The sequence below is a fragment of the Mesoplodon densirostris genome, chromosome 4 (assembly GCF_025265405.1).
Source record: "Mesoplodon densirostris isolate mMesDen1 chromosome 4, mMesDen1 primary haplotype, whole genome shotgun sequence".
Lineage (NCBI taxonomy): Eukaryota > Metazoa > Chordata > Mammalia > Artiodactyla > Ziphiidae > Mesoplodon > Mesoplodon densirostris.
The window spans coordinates 3,455,340-3,470,543 of record NC_082664.1 but is presented as its reverse complement, the minus strand read 5'-3'; the positions used below and the strand labels follow the sequence as shown (position 1 = coordinate 3,470,543).

General features: G+C 56.9%; 1 protein-coding gene across 1 annotated transcript in view; it reads right to left on the bottom strand.

Moving 5' to 3' along the window:
* The window catches only part of CDC42BPB (CDC42 binding protein kinase beta), a 113,157-nt gene that overhangs the window by 6,145 nt on the left and 91,808 nt on the right, over positions 1-15,204 (bottom strand). Inside the window, 15 exon segments of the mRNA XM_060095590.1 lie at positions 1,331-1,401; positions 1,508-1,613; positions 2,047-2,164; positions 2,243-2,360; positions 2,481-2,565; positions 2,650-2,747; positions 5,562-6,158; positions 7,386-7,448; positions 7,576-7,792; positions 8,977-9,058; positions 10,254-10,393; positions 10,971-11,107; positions 11,765-11,870; positions 13,471-13,548; positions 13,848-13,937. Of these exon segments, the coding sequence (XP_059951573.1) occupies positions 1,331-1,401; positions 1,508-1,613; positions 2,047-2,164; positions 2,243-2,360; positions 2,481-2,565; positions 2,650-2,747; positions 5,562-6,158; positions 7,386-7,448; positions 7,576-7,792; positions 8,977-9,058; positions 10,254-10,393; positions 10,971-11,107; positions 11,765-11,870; positions 13,471-13,548; positions 13,848-13,937 (2,106 nt within the window).

Sequence of the window (15,204 nt, the reverse complement as noted above, 5' to 3'; positions counted from 1 at the left end):
CCTTGCGCACACACACACACGCTAAGACACACTTACACACTCACTCTCACACCCCCTCGCACTTTCATGACGTAATGACAAACAGAAAACCCTACCAAGCTCTCAGACTACAAGAGAATGTTTATCTTAATAAAAAGATAAAGACTAGACTGTACGAGAATTAGAATTTTCTGTATGACAGTGCCCTTACAATTAAAGACAAAATTAAAAAATCAGCGATAAGGGGAAAAGTACCTGCAACAGATTAACACCCATAATCTATGAAGAGTTTCTATAAACGAGTAAGAGGAAAGCATGGTGACTCAAGAGAAGACGGGTAAAGGGCGCAAAGGTGGACCCAGAGGAAGCAGCAGCCGATCCACACCTGAAAAGCCAGCCAAGCCAGGAAGGTGAGGACCACGTGAAGCGAAGCCCTTCTGGTTTCTGCTGTCGGCTCAGCAGCCCCCGTGAGTACGTGCTGTCGGTGCCGGGGCTATGAGAACAGCCAGCGCACCCAGCCTCTCTCCTCCTTCCCACAAAAGTGCTGCTGGGGCACAGCCCTCAGGCTGCCATTCCTCCCATCCTCCTCCCCGACCACACACACAGGGAACCAAGGACACTGCCACCAGGAGCCGGGTCTGAAAGCCCAAGAACACCTGAGCCAGGGATGCCCCCACCTGGCCCCCCACACTCCGATCCCAGGGGGCTGTCAGAGGAGGAGAGAGAGGGCAAGACGCGTGAGGCCACCTGTGCTTTAAAAGGAACGTGCCTGCTGACGCGTTACAGCCACGTGCATAAACCTACACGGAGGGGTCTAGACAGGAGAAGCCTTCCTGCACTTTTCACAGGAGGGCTTTCATCTCTCAGTTGTGCACGGTGACGCCCACCCACAGTCAGTGCCCAGGAGGAGAGCTGGGCCCAGCAGCTCCCTTGGCCCCCCTCCTGATGCCTCCTGAGCTCTTGGCGGCATCCTCCCAGGGCTGGCCCAGCCTCGGGCGGCCACGGCTGGGGGCAAGGGACCAGGTGACTCGGGAGCAGGGCCCGGAAGGAGGCCCGGCACCAGGCCGCAGAGGCCTCAGTCTCCCTGAGGCCATGACCTGGAGGCGAGAATCCATGTCTTTCTCCCGACACACTCACAGCCACAGGGTTCAACTCCTCCCTCCTCCTGGCCTTGGCTCAGCCTGAGCAGTCATGAGTGGGGGGCTCCTGGGGGCTGGTGACCACTGAGGCCCTACATGGCCGCTCCAGGGGAGATGGAGTCTCTTTCTCCAAAGAACAGCTGCTTCGAGTCTCCTGCACGTGTGGAGCTGCAGACCCCAGGCCTTGTCCCTTGTAATTGGGCAAGTCTTACCTCTTTGTCAAAGTCCTGGTCGGGATCAGACATACTTCTTAGAGGCATAGCCACGGCGGGCTCAGATCCACCTACGGAACACAGGCAGCCATCGATCATCTTGGGGAAAACCGTTCAGAGACGAACTGAAAGCGTGGAGTCCCAGCATCCAGGCCCCGCCCCGGGCGCCCCTGGTACCTGATGAGGGCCACGAGATGTAAGGCTTGTTCTTGGGCGGAGGCTGGCGGGAGAGGCTGGCGGGAGCAGGGCCGGGCCTCTCCTCCTGGGAGGGGGGCACGGCGCTCTGGGCAGAGAGAACAGCATGTCAGCACGTGAGCACGCCCTGGGGGAGCCCAGCCGGGCCCCGGGCAGAGCGCGCAGGCCAAGCGCAAAGTCTGCAGCACGAGCAGGCCGGGGCCCTGGGCCTCGACAGGCAAAACGAGCTGGGAAGGACCTCTGGACAGTGGCAACAGGTCAGTTTTGAGCTAATAATTGGCAATAGTGGCTTTAGGCCAAGTCAAATTCTACAGAAAACACAATTTTTAAGTAAAAAAAAAAACAACCCACAAAGTATGCTACGTGCCCATACTCGGATGTTTTAGCAGTCACTGTTGACAGCTATTTCTCACAAACCCCTAACAGACTGAGATGGTGACAGACACCTCAGGGGCACACAGGCAGGGGCCACAGGGGAGCCGGGGTGGGGGGTGGGCAGGGGACAGCACCCGCGGGCTCACCAGAGGCAGGTCCATGAGCACCTGCATCCCGTCGCCCGGGCCCATGTGGGCCACGTGGTTGAAGTTGGTGGGGTTGGAGATCATCTTGGATCTCAGCTCCGGGTCTCTGAGCATCTCTCTGGGGAAGGAAGCACCGTGAGGTCCGGGAAGGCGTCGGCGTCCCCCGGGCCCAGCACGGCCCCGGCCGGGCGCCTACCGTCGCTGCTGGAGCCTCTCTTCCTCCGGCACCTTGAAGACAAACCGCCGTTTGCTTCTGGTCCGCAGCATCTGCTTCCTGCTGTTGTCAGAGGTGTCGGGCACGCTGAGAGCCGCTCCTGCAGGACAAGGGAAGGCCGCCGTGGCTCCGTGGGGCCGGGGGGAGGGCCACGCGGCCGCCGACTCCCAGGCAGGCCCCCTCCAGCCCCCGTCCCCCGCTCCCCCCGAGAAGGGCTCACCCGAGAACTTGCTCTTGAAGTAGATCAGGCGGGGAGGCTCGCAGTTGAGGAGGTTGAGGCTGCCCTCCGAGTTCAGTGGCCGGATCTGCGTTGGAAACCAGAGAGGGAGGCTGGCTGCTGCGGGGGAGGGGGGCGGCCGGGGGAGGGGCTGGGCACCGCCGGGCCTTACCCTGCGCAGGCCGACCGTCTGGACCCACTCCATGGTGCGTACGTCGAAGACATCCACGCCGTACTCGCTGTAGACCGTGACGTGCGCGGGGCTGCAACCTGGCGCACACGGAGCAGAGTGGTGAGCCCGGGGCCCCCCCAGTGCTGGGGGCCGCCCGCCCCGCGTGGGGTGCAACGGCCCGGGCCGCAGGGGCCCTGCCCCTCACTCTAGAGGGAACCTTCACTTCAAGGTTCAGACAAAGACAACGGACGTCTGAACGCTTTACCTCCACTCCTGCAACTAAACAGCATTTCAATACCATCGCCACAGGTGCCAAAGGTGACCTGTTTAAACACCTGGCTTCCCCTTTAGCTTTCTTATACAACTACTGCAGAAGCCTGTCACTTCAGGCTCAACACACCTGAAATCCAGGCAGGGGCCCAAGGTCCTGTTTCTTAAGGCAAATCCCTTCTTTCAGAGATGCCAAAAGGTCAGATTTCTGGGTAAATATTTAAAATCTCCACCCAGAGACTACTGCTGGGCTCTGGGCAAGGGCGCTGGCTTACCCTGGAGCTGCTTTCAGGCAGCCCTCCTATAATCGGGTCTGCACACACACGCAGTAAAACGACAATTATTCTCCTGCAATGAGCTGGGGAGTTGGTGCTGTCTTTCCCTTTCCCCGCTAAGGGATGGGACATCGTAAGGTCGTGACAGAAAACCCTCCCAGCGAACCAGACGTGTGAGACCGAGGACTGGTGGCCCTGTGGCACCCGAAGTTTAAGGGGCCTTTCCCACGCTTAGGACAGCGGTAAAAAAATATCTGAACTATGTGAGTGAGAGAAAGCAGCGGTGGAGGCTGCAACCCGCCATCCTGCCAGGAGAGGCGCGAGGCCGGGGTCCCAGCACGCGGTCATCACAGCCTCGCCCGGGCCGGCACGCAGAGCTGGCAGGGGGCTCTGGCTCAGCCCTGGTTCCTGGTCCTTCTACCTTCCAGGGTTAATCTTCCTCACGTTACACTTATCTGAAGATGAATTTCTAAAAAGCGTCTGCTGTTACAGACTCCAATGGGCTCTCTGATCACACCTGTTCTTCTGAACACAAAAAAGAAAATATAACAGGGTTTAGGAAACAGACAAAAGATGCTGGAACCAGTCACCAGACTGTCCCAGAAGTGACATCTCAGACAAACCATGAGGCCTTATTTTTGAGTGCCACATGCAAAAAAGATGGTCAGAGAAACCAGAGGGCCCTGAGGTAACTCAGAGGACCTTCCCCCACGTGGGGGCTTCTGGGGCAGCTCTTCTTACTTGTGAGCACGTGGGGCTTCATCTGCAGGGAGCCAGGAGAGATCTGTGCGTACGACTTACTGATAAAGTGATAAACTGAGATGTCCAGTCTAAAGAAAAATTTAAACTAAAAAGTTAAATCAGTGGAGAGAACATGGGCCGTGAAGTCTGACAGATCCGAGTCTGAAGCCAGCCTCTGCTGTGTGGTTTGTGCAGGTCACCTCACCTCGTGGCCCTCAGGGTCGTCCCTGGTAGGATGGGACTGATTAACGCGACCCCCTGGCCACGCCCCCCAATTAACAGGAGAGGGGGAAGAACACATGCACGCTCGGATGGGGCTTGGGACAAGCAGGCAACAAACACGTCTGGTTCTCCATCCTCAAAGTTACTGAATTACTTTTTGCCAGCTCTACAACTGACTTGGCATCTGTACTGTGCGTGGAGGTGAGACGAGAGCACAAAGGTGGGGAGAGCTGGACTCAGAGGAGAACGCGGGAACCTCGGGCGTCCCCGCCAGGTCACCCACGGTCAAGATTACAGAACACGGCACTCAGTGACCTGCACCCTGTCGGACGTTACCGGGTGGTCGAGGTCATTCCTGCACTGGCCGCCCATGAAGACCGGCGGGTGCGGCAGGGAGAGACCAGGAGGAGCAGCGCCAGGGCCAGGCCTCGACCCCTCCTGTTGGCTCTGGCTGCCTGCACGGCACCCCAGGCCCTGGCCAAGGGCTAACAAAGCCGGGACACGTCCCGTGAGCCTCCGCCGGCTAAAGGCTGGCAGCTCCCCTCACGGGCCGGGCTCCTGGTCCCAGCGCCTTGGCTGTTCTGCCAGCTTGGTGAAGCCAGCAACGAGGCAGCCACAAGACTGTACCTTTAGGTAATTAAGGAAAGACCGAGCTCCCCCCTCCCACCCCCACGACCCCGGCCCCTGGCAGCTTGGAATCAACGTGTGCCCTGCGGCTGCCCACTCACGCCTCGTCCCTCGGGCCTTCGGGTGTCACGATGCAGCCCACCTGCTATGCCCTATATCGAGTGGGTAGAATTTGAGGTTTGGGGTCTTTAAAAAGTGCTCAGACAGCAGGCCCAGCAGGAAGTGCCCCCCGTGGAGTGCGGACTCCAGGGCCTCGTGCCCAGCGCTGTCGTCCACGCAGAAGGACACTTAACTGAGCCGATTAAGCAACAACTGTTCTCCAGAACAGCTCCTACCCCTCGGAACAGTATTTGTCCCAAGAGGAACTCTGACCTGGACATCAGAACTGAGTATTTTCTGGTCACTGGAAACCTTTAGCTTGTTTTCATCACCGTGTAAGTTTATACATCATCACGAAGAACATCTTTTAAAACGTAAAACAGCGCAGGTCCTGTCTTCCCTTGGCCTCGCCTTCCCCCAGGGAGGCCAGCCGTCTCCGTCGGGCTCCTGGGCTGAGGGGCCCCTGCAGGGCCCGTGGGAGAGGAGGGCAAGCCCACTCCGACGGGCCCGGGGTGTGGCAGTGGGACCACCCTGCCCCCCCGCAGCAAGCCGCGGGGGCCCGCCTCTCACGACTACTCAGCTAAGGGAGCTAGAGGACAAACCAAAGCAAATAGGGCACATGCTGACCGGCGATGCGACAGCGGCAACGGGGTATGGCAACAGAAAACATATACATACTACAGGCAACGGGCGCCGCAGGCCACATGAGCTCCTGCGTGCGTGACCTCCGACCTTGTGGGTCCACGTACAGTCCCATGTGGCTGAAGCAAAGCAGGTACTCCTCACTTTTGAGCTCCACAGCACAAAGGGCATCAAAAGCCTGCTGTGAGAGGAACGCAAGCGAGGGGTCATGGGGATTTACCAGGGTTAGAGCCTGCCCATCTCCCCGGGTGCTCAACAGAGAGAACCCGGAAGGGTAGCCAACACAGAGCCTGTCCTTGACCACGGCCATCCACTGTACATTGCCAGGGGCCACAAGCTCGCTGAACTTCCTGTGGAAAGGCTTAGTTCTCTGCATCTCATAGCAAAGCACCAGCCGCTTCACCGCCACGAACAGGCAGGTGGGGCCGCCCGTCTTCAGCGTCCCGGTCGCCACGAGCTGGCAGCCTTTTGTCTCCGGAAGCTTCACGTCCACGCTGCTCTCCACGCCGTCGAAGGAGGACCACGGACACAGGTGCACGTGGTGGTTCCGGCCGCAGACGAGGACGGCGACTCTCTCTTTGGGGGCGAGCTCGATCTGGTACACTTTCTTGTAGTCGGCCACGCGGACGATCACTGCAGGATGGGGGCGAGAGCGTGAGGCCAAGGCCTCTGCTCGCGCCCCACCAGGCGCGCCCCCTCCTCGTCACCTCACACCCCGCCCCCGGCACCAGGGCCCTGGCTGGGAGGTGCCAAGGGCAGTGAGGCCCTGCGTGGGTGGATCTGGACGCCCTTCCAGCTCATCCCTGAACCCTGGAACCACGTTTGGAAAACAAAAAAAACCTCACTGGATCCTTGGATAAACTCGCTGAAGGCTCCCACCTGCTCACTGGGCCCCCAGACCAACCCAGGGCCCTCGATACCCTAACTGGGGCAGGGCCTCCACTCGGGCTCTGAGCGAGAGCCAGGGGTCTGGACCCCGAGGGACAAACAGCCCGCAGCAGCAGCCACCATCCCAAGGCCACATGTGTTCACCCTTCTTTTTTTTTTTTTTTTTTTGCGGTACGCGGGCCTCTCACTGTTGTGGCCTCTCCCGTTGTGGAGCACAGGCTCCAGACACGCAGGCCCAGCGGCCATGGCTCACGGGCCCAGCCGCTCCGTGGCACGTGGGATCTTCCCGGACTGGGGCACAAACCCATGTCCCCTGCATCGGCAGGCGGACTCCCAACCACTGCGCCACCACGGAAGCCCCTCCCTTCTTCCACTGTGCCAGTGTGCCGGGACTCCAGGCCCATCAGGAAGGGACCACCGCCACCTCGGGGCAACTCCCTATTCCTTGGGGGAGGCGCCCAGAGCTGGGCCCAGGGCGGTGAAGTGGGGAGACTTGGGGGTACTTTTGCTTTTTCTTCTGGGGAAGAATGCAAGGTCAAAATTTGAAGCAAAGGAAGACGAGCTTTGGTAAGGCCTCGGTGCGCCCAGGAATTAAGGAAGCATCTCTCCTCCTGGGAAGCTCTCCCTGCCCCGACTCCCTGCTCAGTCCTCTCCCTGAAGGGCCTAATAGACACGGCAGTCAGCTTACCACCAGCCCTCGAGGCTGGCCTCTGCGTTTCACTGGACCCGCCGGGTGGGCCCTGCCCACAGCCTTCGGGGCTGGGGGACACGAGGCAGACAGTTACTGACCATCTGTCTTATTTGTGGCGCGTTCTTCTTCTCAGCCGCTGGCCTTTCCCTTTCTTTATAAAGCTCTCGGACGCGGTGACTTACTGCTCTCACCCAGGGGATCCGTCTTAACCCTACACGTTGCCACCACTGACCCCGCGCGTGTGGCGCTAAGCAGGCGACCTGAGCGCCCGGCTCACTCACCATCCCGGGTCACCTCTATGACGTAGAGCCCTTCCTCAAGGCCGACGGCGATCCTGTCCCCGTCTGCGAACAACGTAAAGCGGTCAGTACCGGCGCACGGGCCGTCTGCTTCCAAAGCGGCGGAGAAACTACCAGTTCAAATGGGCCACACCGCTGAGCCCGCAGGTGGCCGGGACGCAGAGAAACGCACCCAGGATGGCGGCCGTGAGGACGGCCTTGATGAGGGGCAGCGAGCTGTCGTAGGCCTCCTGCGGGACGTGCACCACCAGGTTCCTCAGGCGGTTCTTGTGGAGGATGGCCTGCAGGCCTTCCAGGATCCCCACCCACTTCCTCTTTTCGTTCTCATTTTCCGTCAGAATGAGCAGCGAGCTGGTCTTAGAAGGTGTACCTAAGAGAGAAGCCGTCACCTTCACGACGAAAAACAAAACAGACAGAGAAGAGCTGTAAGACAACCGGACACACCGAACCGACGCCACGCGGCCTGCAGGCATGAGAGCGGGGGCTGGGAGAGCTCGCCTCCGCGGGCCGCCGGGGTCCTGGTCCAGCCGCCCGCGGGCCGCGACAGCCCAGCTCTCACACGGCGCCCGCAGCCTGGCCTCGCCAGAGCTCAGGTGACTCGGCTCTGGCCAGAACTGCGATTCACTGTTCACTCGAAAGCCGCCTTCTTGAATGCTCTGATCACAACTGAGAAACACGCTCTCAGAACATGTCGAGGGACAACAGGATCTCAAACAAACGACCTCCCTGTAGGTGCCCCCAGACACTTACCGGGACAGCCTTAGCTGCTACAAATCATCCTTTAGGCACACAATGATGGGAGTTCTCCGTATCGTATACAGAGACAGTTTCTGAAGAGATGTGATTTAACAGAAAGTGATCCATAGACTTGGTTTTGTGGTCAACCAAATTTCTCTGTACTTATAAAAATTCCCTGTGGAGGGGGATCCACAATCTTCTAGAAGTTTCCTGACGCCACAGCATCTAACACTAGCTCAGCAGGGGACACTCCAACTCAGCCAGCAAGACAGCTGATAAACAACGTCTACTAATTTTTTCCCAGCTTTGCTCCAGTTAATGGCCAACAAGTCCTCAGGAGGGAAGCTGAAGGGTCCATTTCATGTGTAGCCAACCGTGTGTCGGCCTCCAGCATCTAGTGCACTGGACTGGAGCAGCCGGGACACAGCCCGAGGAGGGATGACAGAGCGGGAGGGCCTGACGCCGGGGAGACAGGGCTCTGCCGTACGCAGAAAGGGTCTGTTACCCAGTACGGGGAGGGGGACGGGGGACACGGGACACATCGACAGGTGTGAAGGATCTGGAGAAACGGGAGGTCTGCTCTGGATGTGCGCGAGCCCCTTGCTACAAGACAAGGAAATGCTCACAACAGTCCTTTTATTTTAACCACATGGATTTTTTTTTTTTTTTTCCCGTACCACGTGGCATTCAGGATCTTAGTTCCCCGACCAGAGATTGAACCCGTGCCCCTTGCAGCGGAACTGTGGAGCCTTAACCACTGAACCACTGGGGAAATCCCCCTACGGACTTTTTATCATTAATGAAATGTCTCTAAAAAATTGGAAAGAAAACATACCCTGAATATACACGGAATATCTCGGCGTGAAGCGTGTATGACGTCTGAAGCCAGGACTGAGCTCACAGAGAACTCTTCATCTCTGGTAAGAAATAAGACATTCAGAGTATCGGAAAAGAGACACACACACAGGACCCTGTCCTCCACCCTTTAGGAAGGTATGAGAAAGGATACTTTCTAGAATACAAGGGAGGCTCCTGCCTCCACCAGGATAAGAAAATGCTTATAATGACAAAGCCAACAAACAAAAGGCAAGAATCTTGCGTTCGTTTCAATGATTAGGGATGACTGAGAATAAAACCACCTTCCTGAGTCGCACTGTTCTATACTGTGCCAGACTGTTCCACAAGTACTAACACACCACATCTTTGCTTTGGCCTGTACCTGGCTATAAACGGGAATAAAATGTGCTGAGATAACCACTGAATCACCTCCAGTTCGCTCTAAACTCTGGGCTACGAGCAGCGTTACGCCTCGGGACACCTGCCGGTGGTCTCGTCACTGCTGGGCCAGGGCACACCTGTGTGCGAGGGGTGAGCAGGACCACCCTGGGACGTTTCCACATCGCAGGCGCCCAGCTGTTCACGCCTGCCCCGTGGGTCCCCCAAATACTGATGCTGGAGAATGAAGCTCCAGGCCAGGCCCTAGCCCCGGACAGGTGCCATACCGTGTGACACTGGGGGTGGGTGACAGGGCCGGGCGCTCCACCTTGTGAGGAGAGGACGTGGCAGCAGTAACAAGAGCTCCGCCCCCAGGCTCTGAGCTAAGCACACCCTGTCTATTCACTTGCTCAATTAATCTTCCCAACAACCCTCGTACCTCACGACGTTGCTAACACGTCCATCTCAGAGAGTTAAAGAGAAGGTGGGGAGGGAAGGGTGCTGTGCCTTTTTGTATGTGGATGGCAGGAAGGCATCTGACTAGAGATGGAAGCCCTAAGAGACGGTGCCACTCGGCAAACGCTGTGGCCACACGAAGACAAGGGCTCACGAAGACAGAGCACAGACTACCTCAGGCTGTGCCATGTGTCTCTGGGGTCTTTTCTACTTGTTCTTGGGTATGTCGTTTTCTTATTAGATGCTTATTTGGCAAATCTTTCAGGGAAAAAACATTCACAGCAGGAAAGTTTCTAGCAGGCACCTGTTTTTGGAGCTGCCCAATAATTAAGGGCGTGAAGGTAGAAATGGGGTTAAAGGCTACCAGACAACCAACTCTCATTCTCAGATATATAAGCCAGGTAAACCTCCTAGAACGAGGATAGACTACACCGCACTGACCTGAGGTCTAGGACTTGGCTGGCCACAACGCCAGGCTGGGTGGCCTTGCCCTCGGGCAGGTCGTACAGGAAGAGCTTGCAGTCACAGACCACCGCGTAGGCCCGCTGCCAGCCCTTCTTCACCCCGGTCGGCTTGGGGACCTGCAGATCAAAGGAACCATGTTCCTCTGGGCCCGGGGGGCCGGCCGCAACGGGGCCGGCCGCAACATGGCCGGGCGGCAGGCCCAGGAGACTCCTTGGAGGCGGCGGCTGTGCCGTGGTCCACTCCTAGCTGCTGCACGGCCAGTCCAGGCCAGCGGCAGAGCTCGGTCTGGGTCCAGGATGACTCGGGCAGTGCTGGGGAGGGGCTCTGCCCATGACAGAAGGTGACGCAGGGGACAGTGCAGACAGCTCAACGAATGGGTGTGTGCACAGCAGACGGGGAGCAGCGCGGAATGCTGGGCCGGGTGCAGCGCCTTCAAATGGCACTTGGCTTTGAAACCTTAAGCGCATCAGCCCAGGAGATGGGGACGAGAGGCCCCGGCTGATGCTGAGTGTGTTTCCGGGGGGGGATCCTCAGGACTCCAGGAGGGGAGGGTTCCCAGGACCGGAGGGCTCCCAGGACCGGGACGTGGGTCGCTTCATGCAGCAAAGGGACCAATTTCCAGGGCAGCTGGGCTGGCCGTGGGCCACCAGGCTGGGTCGCCTGCCTGGGCAGGCAGTGGGGGGAACGTCCTACCTTTACGTAGCCCTTGTAAGCCGTTCCTATGCCTCTCTGTACGTCCACACCAAGAGGCCGCTTGGACTGCTCGGGGGGTATGGGGCACACCTGGGGAGCGCTGTCCTTGCAAGACACGTGGCAGGCAAACGAGCACACTGCGGAAGCACAGAACACACTGTCAGGCCTGCGCCCCCAAAGCAGCAGGTGCCTCAGACGTGCGTGGCACCCCAAGAAGGAAACAGTTTTTAGAGCAGTTCCCACAAACGCTCAGGGTACGCTGGCATCGAGCAACTTTTCCACACGCTCACTAGCACCCGCTGCAGGGCTGACGCCGTGCTCGGGGGCTCCGGCCCCAGGCTCGTCACACTTCTCACCGCGGGACCTCGGCTGGCCACACATGACTGCCCAGCCCCAGCACAGGGCGAGAGCACAACACAGAGGCCTAAAATGCGAACAGTGACAAACTAGCAGAAAAGAGACCAGACAGTGGTGCTTATCTCTAAATGACTTGATAGTTGAAGATCGTAAAGTTCTTTATACTCTCTGCTTTTCCTCATCTTGGAGAATGGATGTGGACAGGACGTGGATGTTACATTTTGTAACAAACAAGGACCAACAGACACCCTGGTCGCCTCAGAGCAGCGCGCTGTCCACTGCAGCATGATCTCAACTCAGAGACCTTCATGGAGCACTTGTAAAGCCAGAGAAGGAGCACGTGCCCTGGGCCCCTCACGGCTAGGCTGCCCTTGGCCTTGCCGGCCTTCACCGTGACCCCCACGCCCGGCACCTCCTGGCTCGCAGGCCGCACTCACCCTCGCAGGCGTAGCCCTGGCGGATCAGCCCCACCATCAGGGAGGTGCAGTGGCTGCACTGCGTGGGGCTGGAGAAGGACTTGATGCTGAACTGGTGCGCTTTTGGCTGCAGGAAGAAGGTCAAGGTGGTGAGACACGGGCGGTGGGGACGGGGGACATGTCTGCTTGAAACCAAGCATTCCAGCAACTGGAGCGCGCCCTGGAAAAGCTGAGCCACACGCTTTCACCACGACGTGCGCGGCTCCCGGCGTGACCCCACACGCACGGAGCCTGAGCCAGAAAATGAGTCCACATGTGCGGCCTTCAGTGAGGACCCTCGCTGCCCACACCAGCGACGCTGGCCGGGCTGGGGCGCCGTGGTGACTCGAGCCCCTTGCCTGCCAGAGGCTCCGGGGCTGGCCTGGGTCATGCTTTGGAGTGGGCTGCCACCCACAGCAGCTTGTTCCTCCCAGCAAGAGTCTGGAAAGACCCAATGCTCCTTGTCGGAAGAACAGACACAGAACGCCACGGACAATGGAATGAGAAGCCCAGCTAGCGTTCATGAAGCTTAACACGGCAAATGAAAGGATTCATTTCAGGGGCACGTGAAGATGTGGAACCATTTGTAGGAAGCAAGGGAATAACCAACACAAAATCCAGAGAGCAGTCTGATCCCTGACTCCACGAGAATCGTAGTCCAAAAGCCAAGCCGTTAGCTGGTCTCAAACAAAATCAAGCCCCCTATCTCTAGCTGGCATGGCTGTCTGTGACTGAAGCCTTAAAAAAGACCATGTCTACGTTAAAGAAAAAAAACATCTAGTAAGGCCAGACACCTGCTAAGCTTGAAACCAGGGCCCTGTCACACCTCGAAGCCATGACGTACACTGAACCCGTGCGTACTGATGGCACAGCTCTCCAAGATACATTCACGAAAATGACAAGTTACGAAGCCGCACACTGAGCAGAATTCCATTCACGCTGAGGAAGAAGTGCCTCCCATAAACCACGTGGTTCTCTGAGGCTCAAAGTGCAGCCAGATAAATGGGAACAAATGTGGAGAAGGGACTTAATGGACACTGAGCACAGAATGGTTACCAGTGGACTAGGAAATGCGGTCTGGGGAGTGAAGACAGAGGGCCGGGGAAGTTAAACTCTGAAATCAGCCAATTAAAATGTATTCATGTCTCACTGGTTTAATCAAGAAAACACAGGGGGCTTCCCTGGTGGCGCAGTGGTTAAGAGTCCGCCTGCCAATGCAGGGGACACGGGTTCAATCCGTGGTCCTGGAAGATCCCACATGCCGCGGAGCAACTAAGCCCATGCACCACAACTACTGAGCCTGCGCTCTAGAGCCCGTGAGCCACAACTACTGAGCCCGTGTGTCACAACTACTGAAGCCCGTGCACGTAGAGCCCGTGCTCTGCAACGAGAAGCCACCACAATGAGAAGCCTGCGCACTGCACAGAGGAGTAGCCCCCTGCTTGCTGCAGCTAGAGAAAGCCCGCGCGCAGCAATGAAGACCCAATGCAGCCAAAAATAAACAAACAAATTAATTAAATATATATTTTTTTAAAGTATAGAAAACACAGGGTCCTAATGTTTTCTGGATTACACACTACTCAGAACAAAACATTACTGTGTACGTGAAAATACTAAGTTCGTCTTATTTACACAAAAGTCGTCTAAATCCGAGAAGGCCCCCCGGGGAAGAGCAAGGTCCCTCCTACCTTTGGTCCCGCCAGAGCGAGGGTCTGTGTGGTGGGCAGCGGCACGGTGGGTGGCCTCTGAGGGGCCCGAGCCACATCCTGGGGGACAAGCGTGGACAGGTGAGCACTGTCCTAGCTCAGCACGCCTCTTACACAGCAGAACTGATTAATAATGAGCAGTCCTGCATTTTAATTTACTACATTGTTGAGACACCTGTCAAAGCAGCCCTCATCTGGCTGATGCACTGACAGTAATTCTCAAACACAAGCCGGGCTTCGAGTGACAAGCTGTGAGGCCATCAGGGCAGCTTCTGTTCGAGGGCCCGCGAGGCGCGTGGACGTGGGGGCAGGGGGCAGACCCCAGGGCTCTCGGGGCGTCAACAGGGCAATACTCTCACCTCCTGCTGTTCTGTGCTTGCAGCCACAGAGACTGGTGGGGACGCCTCTGGCTTTGGAGCTTGTGTTTCTTGCTCACTAGTTGAGCTGGTCTGTGAAAACAAAGGCAGAGAAATACTGTGGGAATAAAAGAGCTTATTCTGCAGAATTTAGACTGTAACTACATGTTCTTTATTTAAAAAGTGCATTTCCTTGGGGACCTAAGGTCCCAGCACCGGTCCTTAGTCCTGGGATGCCCCGCCACGGACCCCACCTCACTCACAGCTGTCCTACCTTCTCCGAGGCTTCTGCCCCCGGCGTTCTAAGGCTGGGGTGGCGACCACGTGGGAGGGTGGACTCTGACAAGTCACAACGACCACCAAAGGCCTCACCCTCCAACTGCAGCCCGGACCCCCCCATCCTCCGGCCCCAGCCATTTAAGGGCAGGAACGGGAGCTGCCAACCCTCTGATGTCACTCAGCAGTGATTTTACTCTGTACGCAGGAGCCCTAAGATCAAGTAGCCACGTGCTCCATAACCTCAACTCAGGGATCGAGAAAAAATACTAACGTCAAAAAAGGTCTATGGACCTGTGACCAGAAGTAGGAATTTCCCTGGAAGCTTTATGACACAGGGAAGCAATGTTCTGTTCTGATAACTCAAGATTCCCAATTTACTTCCACAATTTGAAGCTCAAGCTGCATTCTAAAACCACCTAAAAATGACTTCACATTCATGAGTGCTCCTGATACTAACATTTCCTCATCACCAGCAATTAGGATTTACACAGATGCACGTATACAGTTTACAAAGTTTCATAAATGTGACACAGAAGTAGCTGGGTAGGTACCTACAAGAGCAGTTTACAGCTGTTATCTTGTGTTCCGAATCGAAATCCCATTGAACCAAATCAGAGAAACACTTTCCAATGGCTGGAATTAATTAGGCTGCTGACTAAGGAGCTAAATTCAGATGGGAAGGCCGCACATACACAAAAAACACATGCACAACTGTGTACTCCGATATTTGAATTTGTAAGCAAACTCACAAGGGAAAGGCTAGATCAATTAGCTACAAATATAAGCAAGCTTCTCCCATAAATAAGGTATGTTAAATGAGTTACAGTTCCATCTTTAGATAAACGAAGGGCAAAAGAACATTAAGTAATTTAATTTTAGCCGTGTAACAGCCCCACTAGTTTCATTTCGTTGGTTAATTAATCAAAAGGATGCAAATGAAGGAGGAGGAGAGGTGCACATCCAGTGCCGCTCTGCTGACGTGAGTGAAGAGCGCCGGGAGCCGGCGCCGGCAGCGACTTCCTGCTTCCCAAGAGGCTGGCAGAGAGGAGGAGGAGACAAGAGACCTCGGTTGCGACAGGCG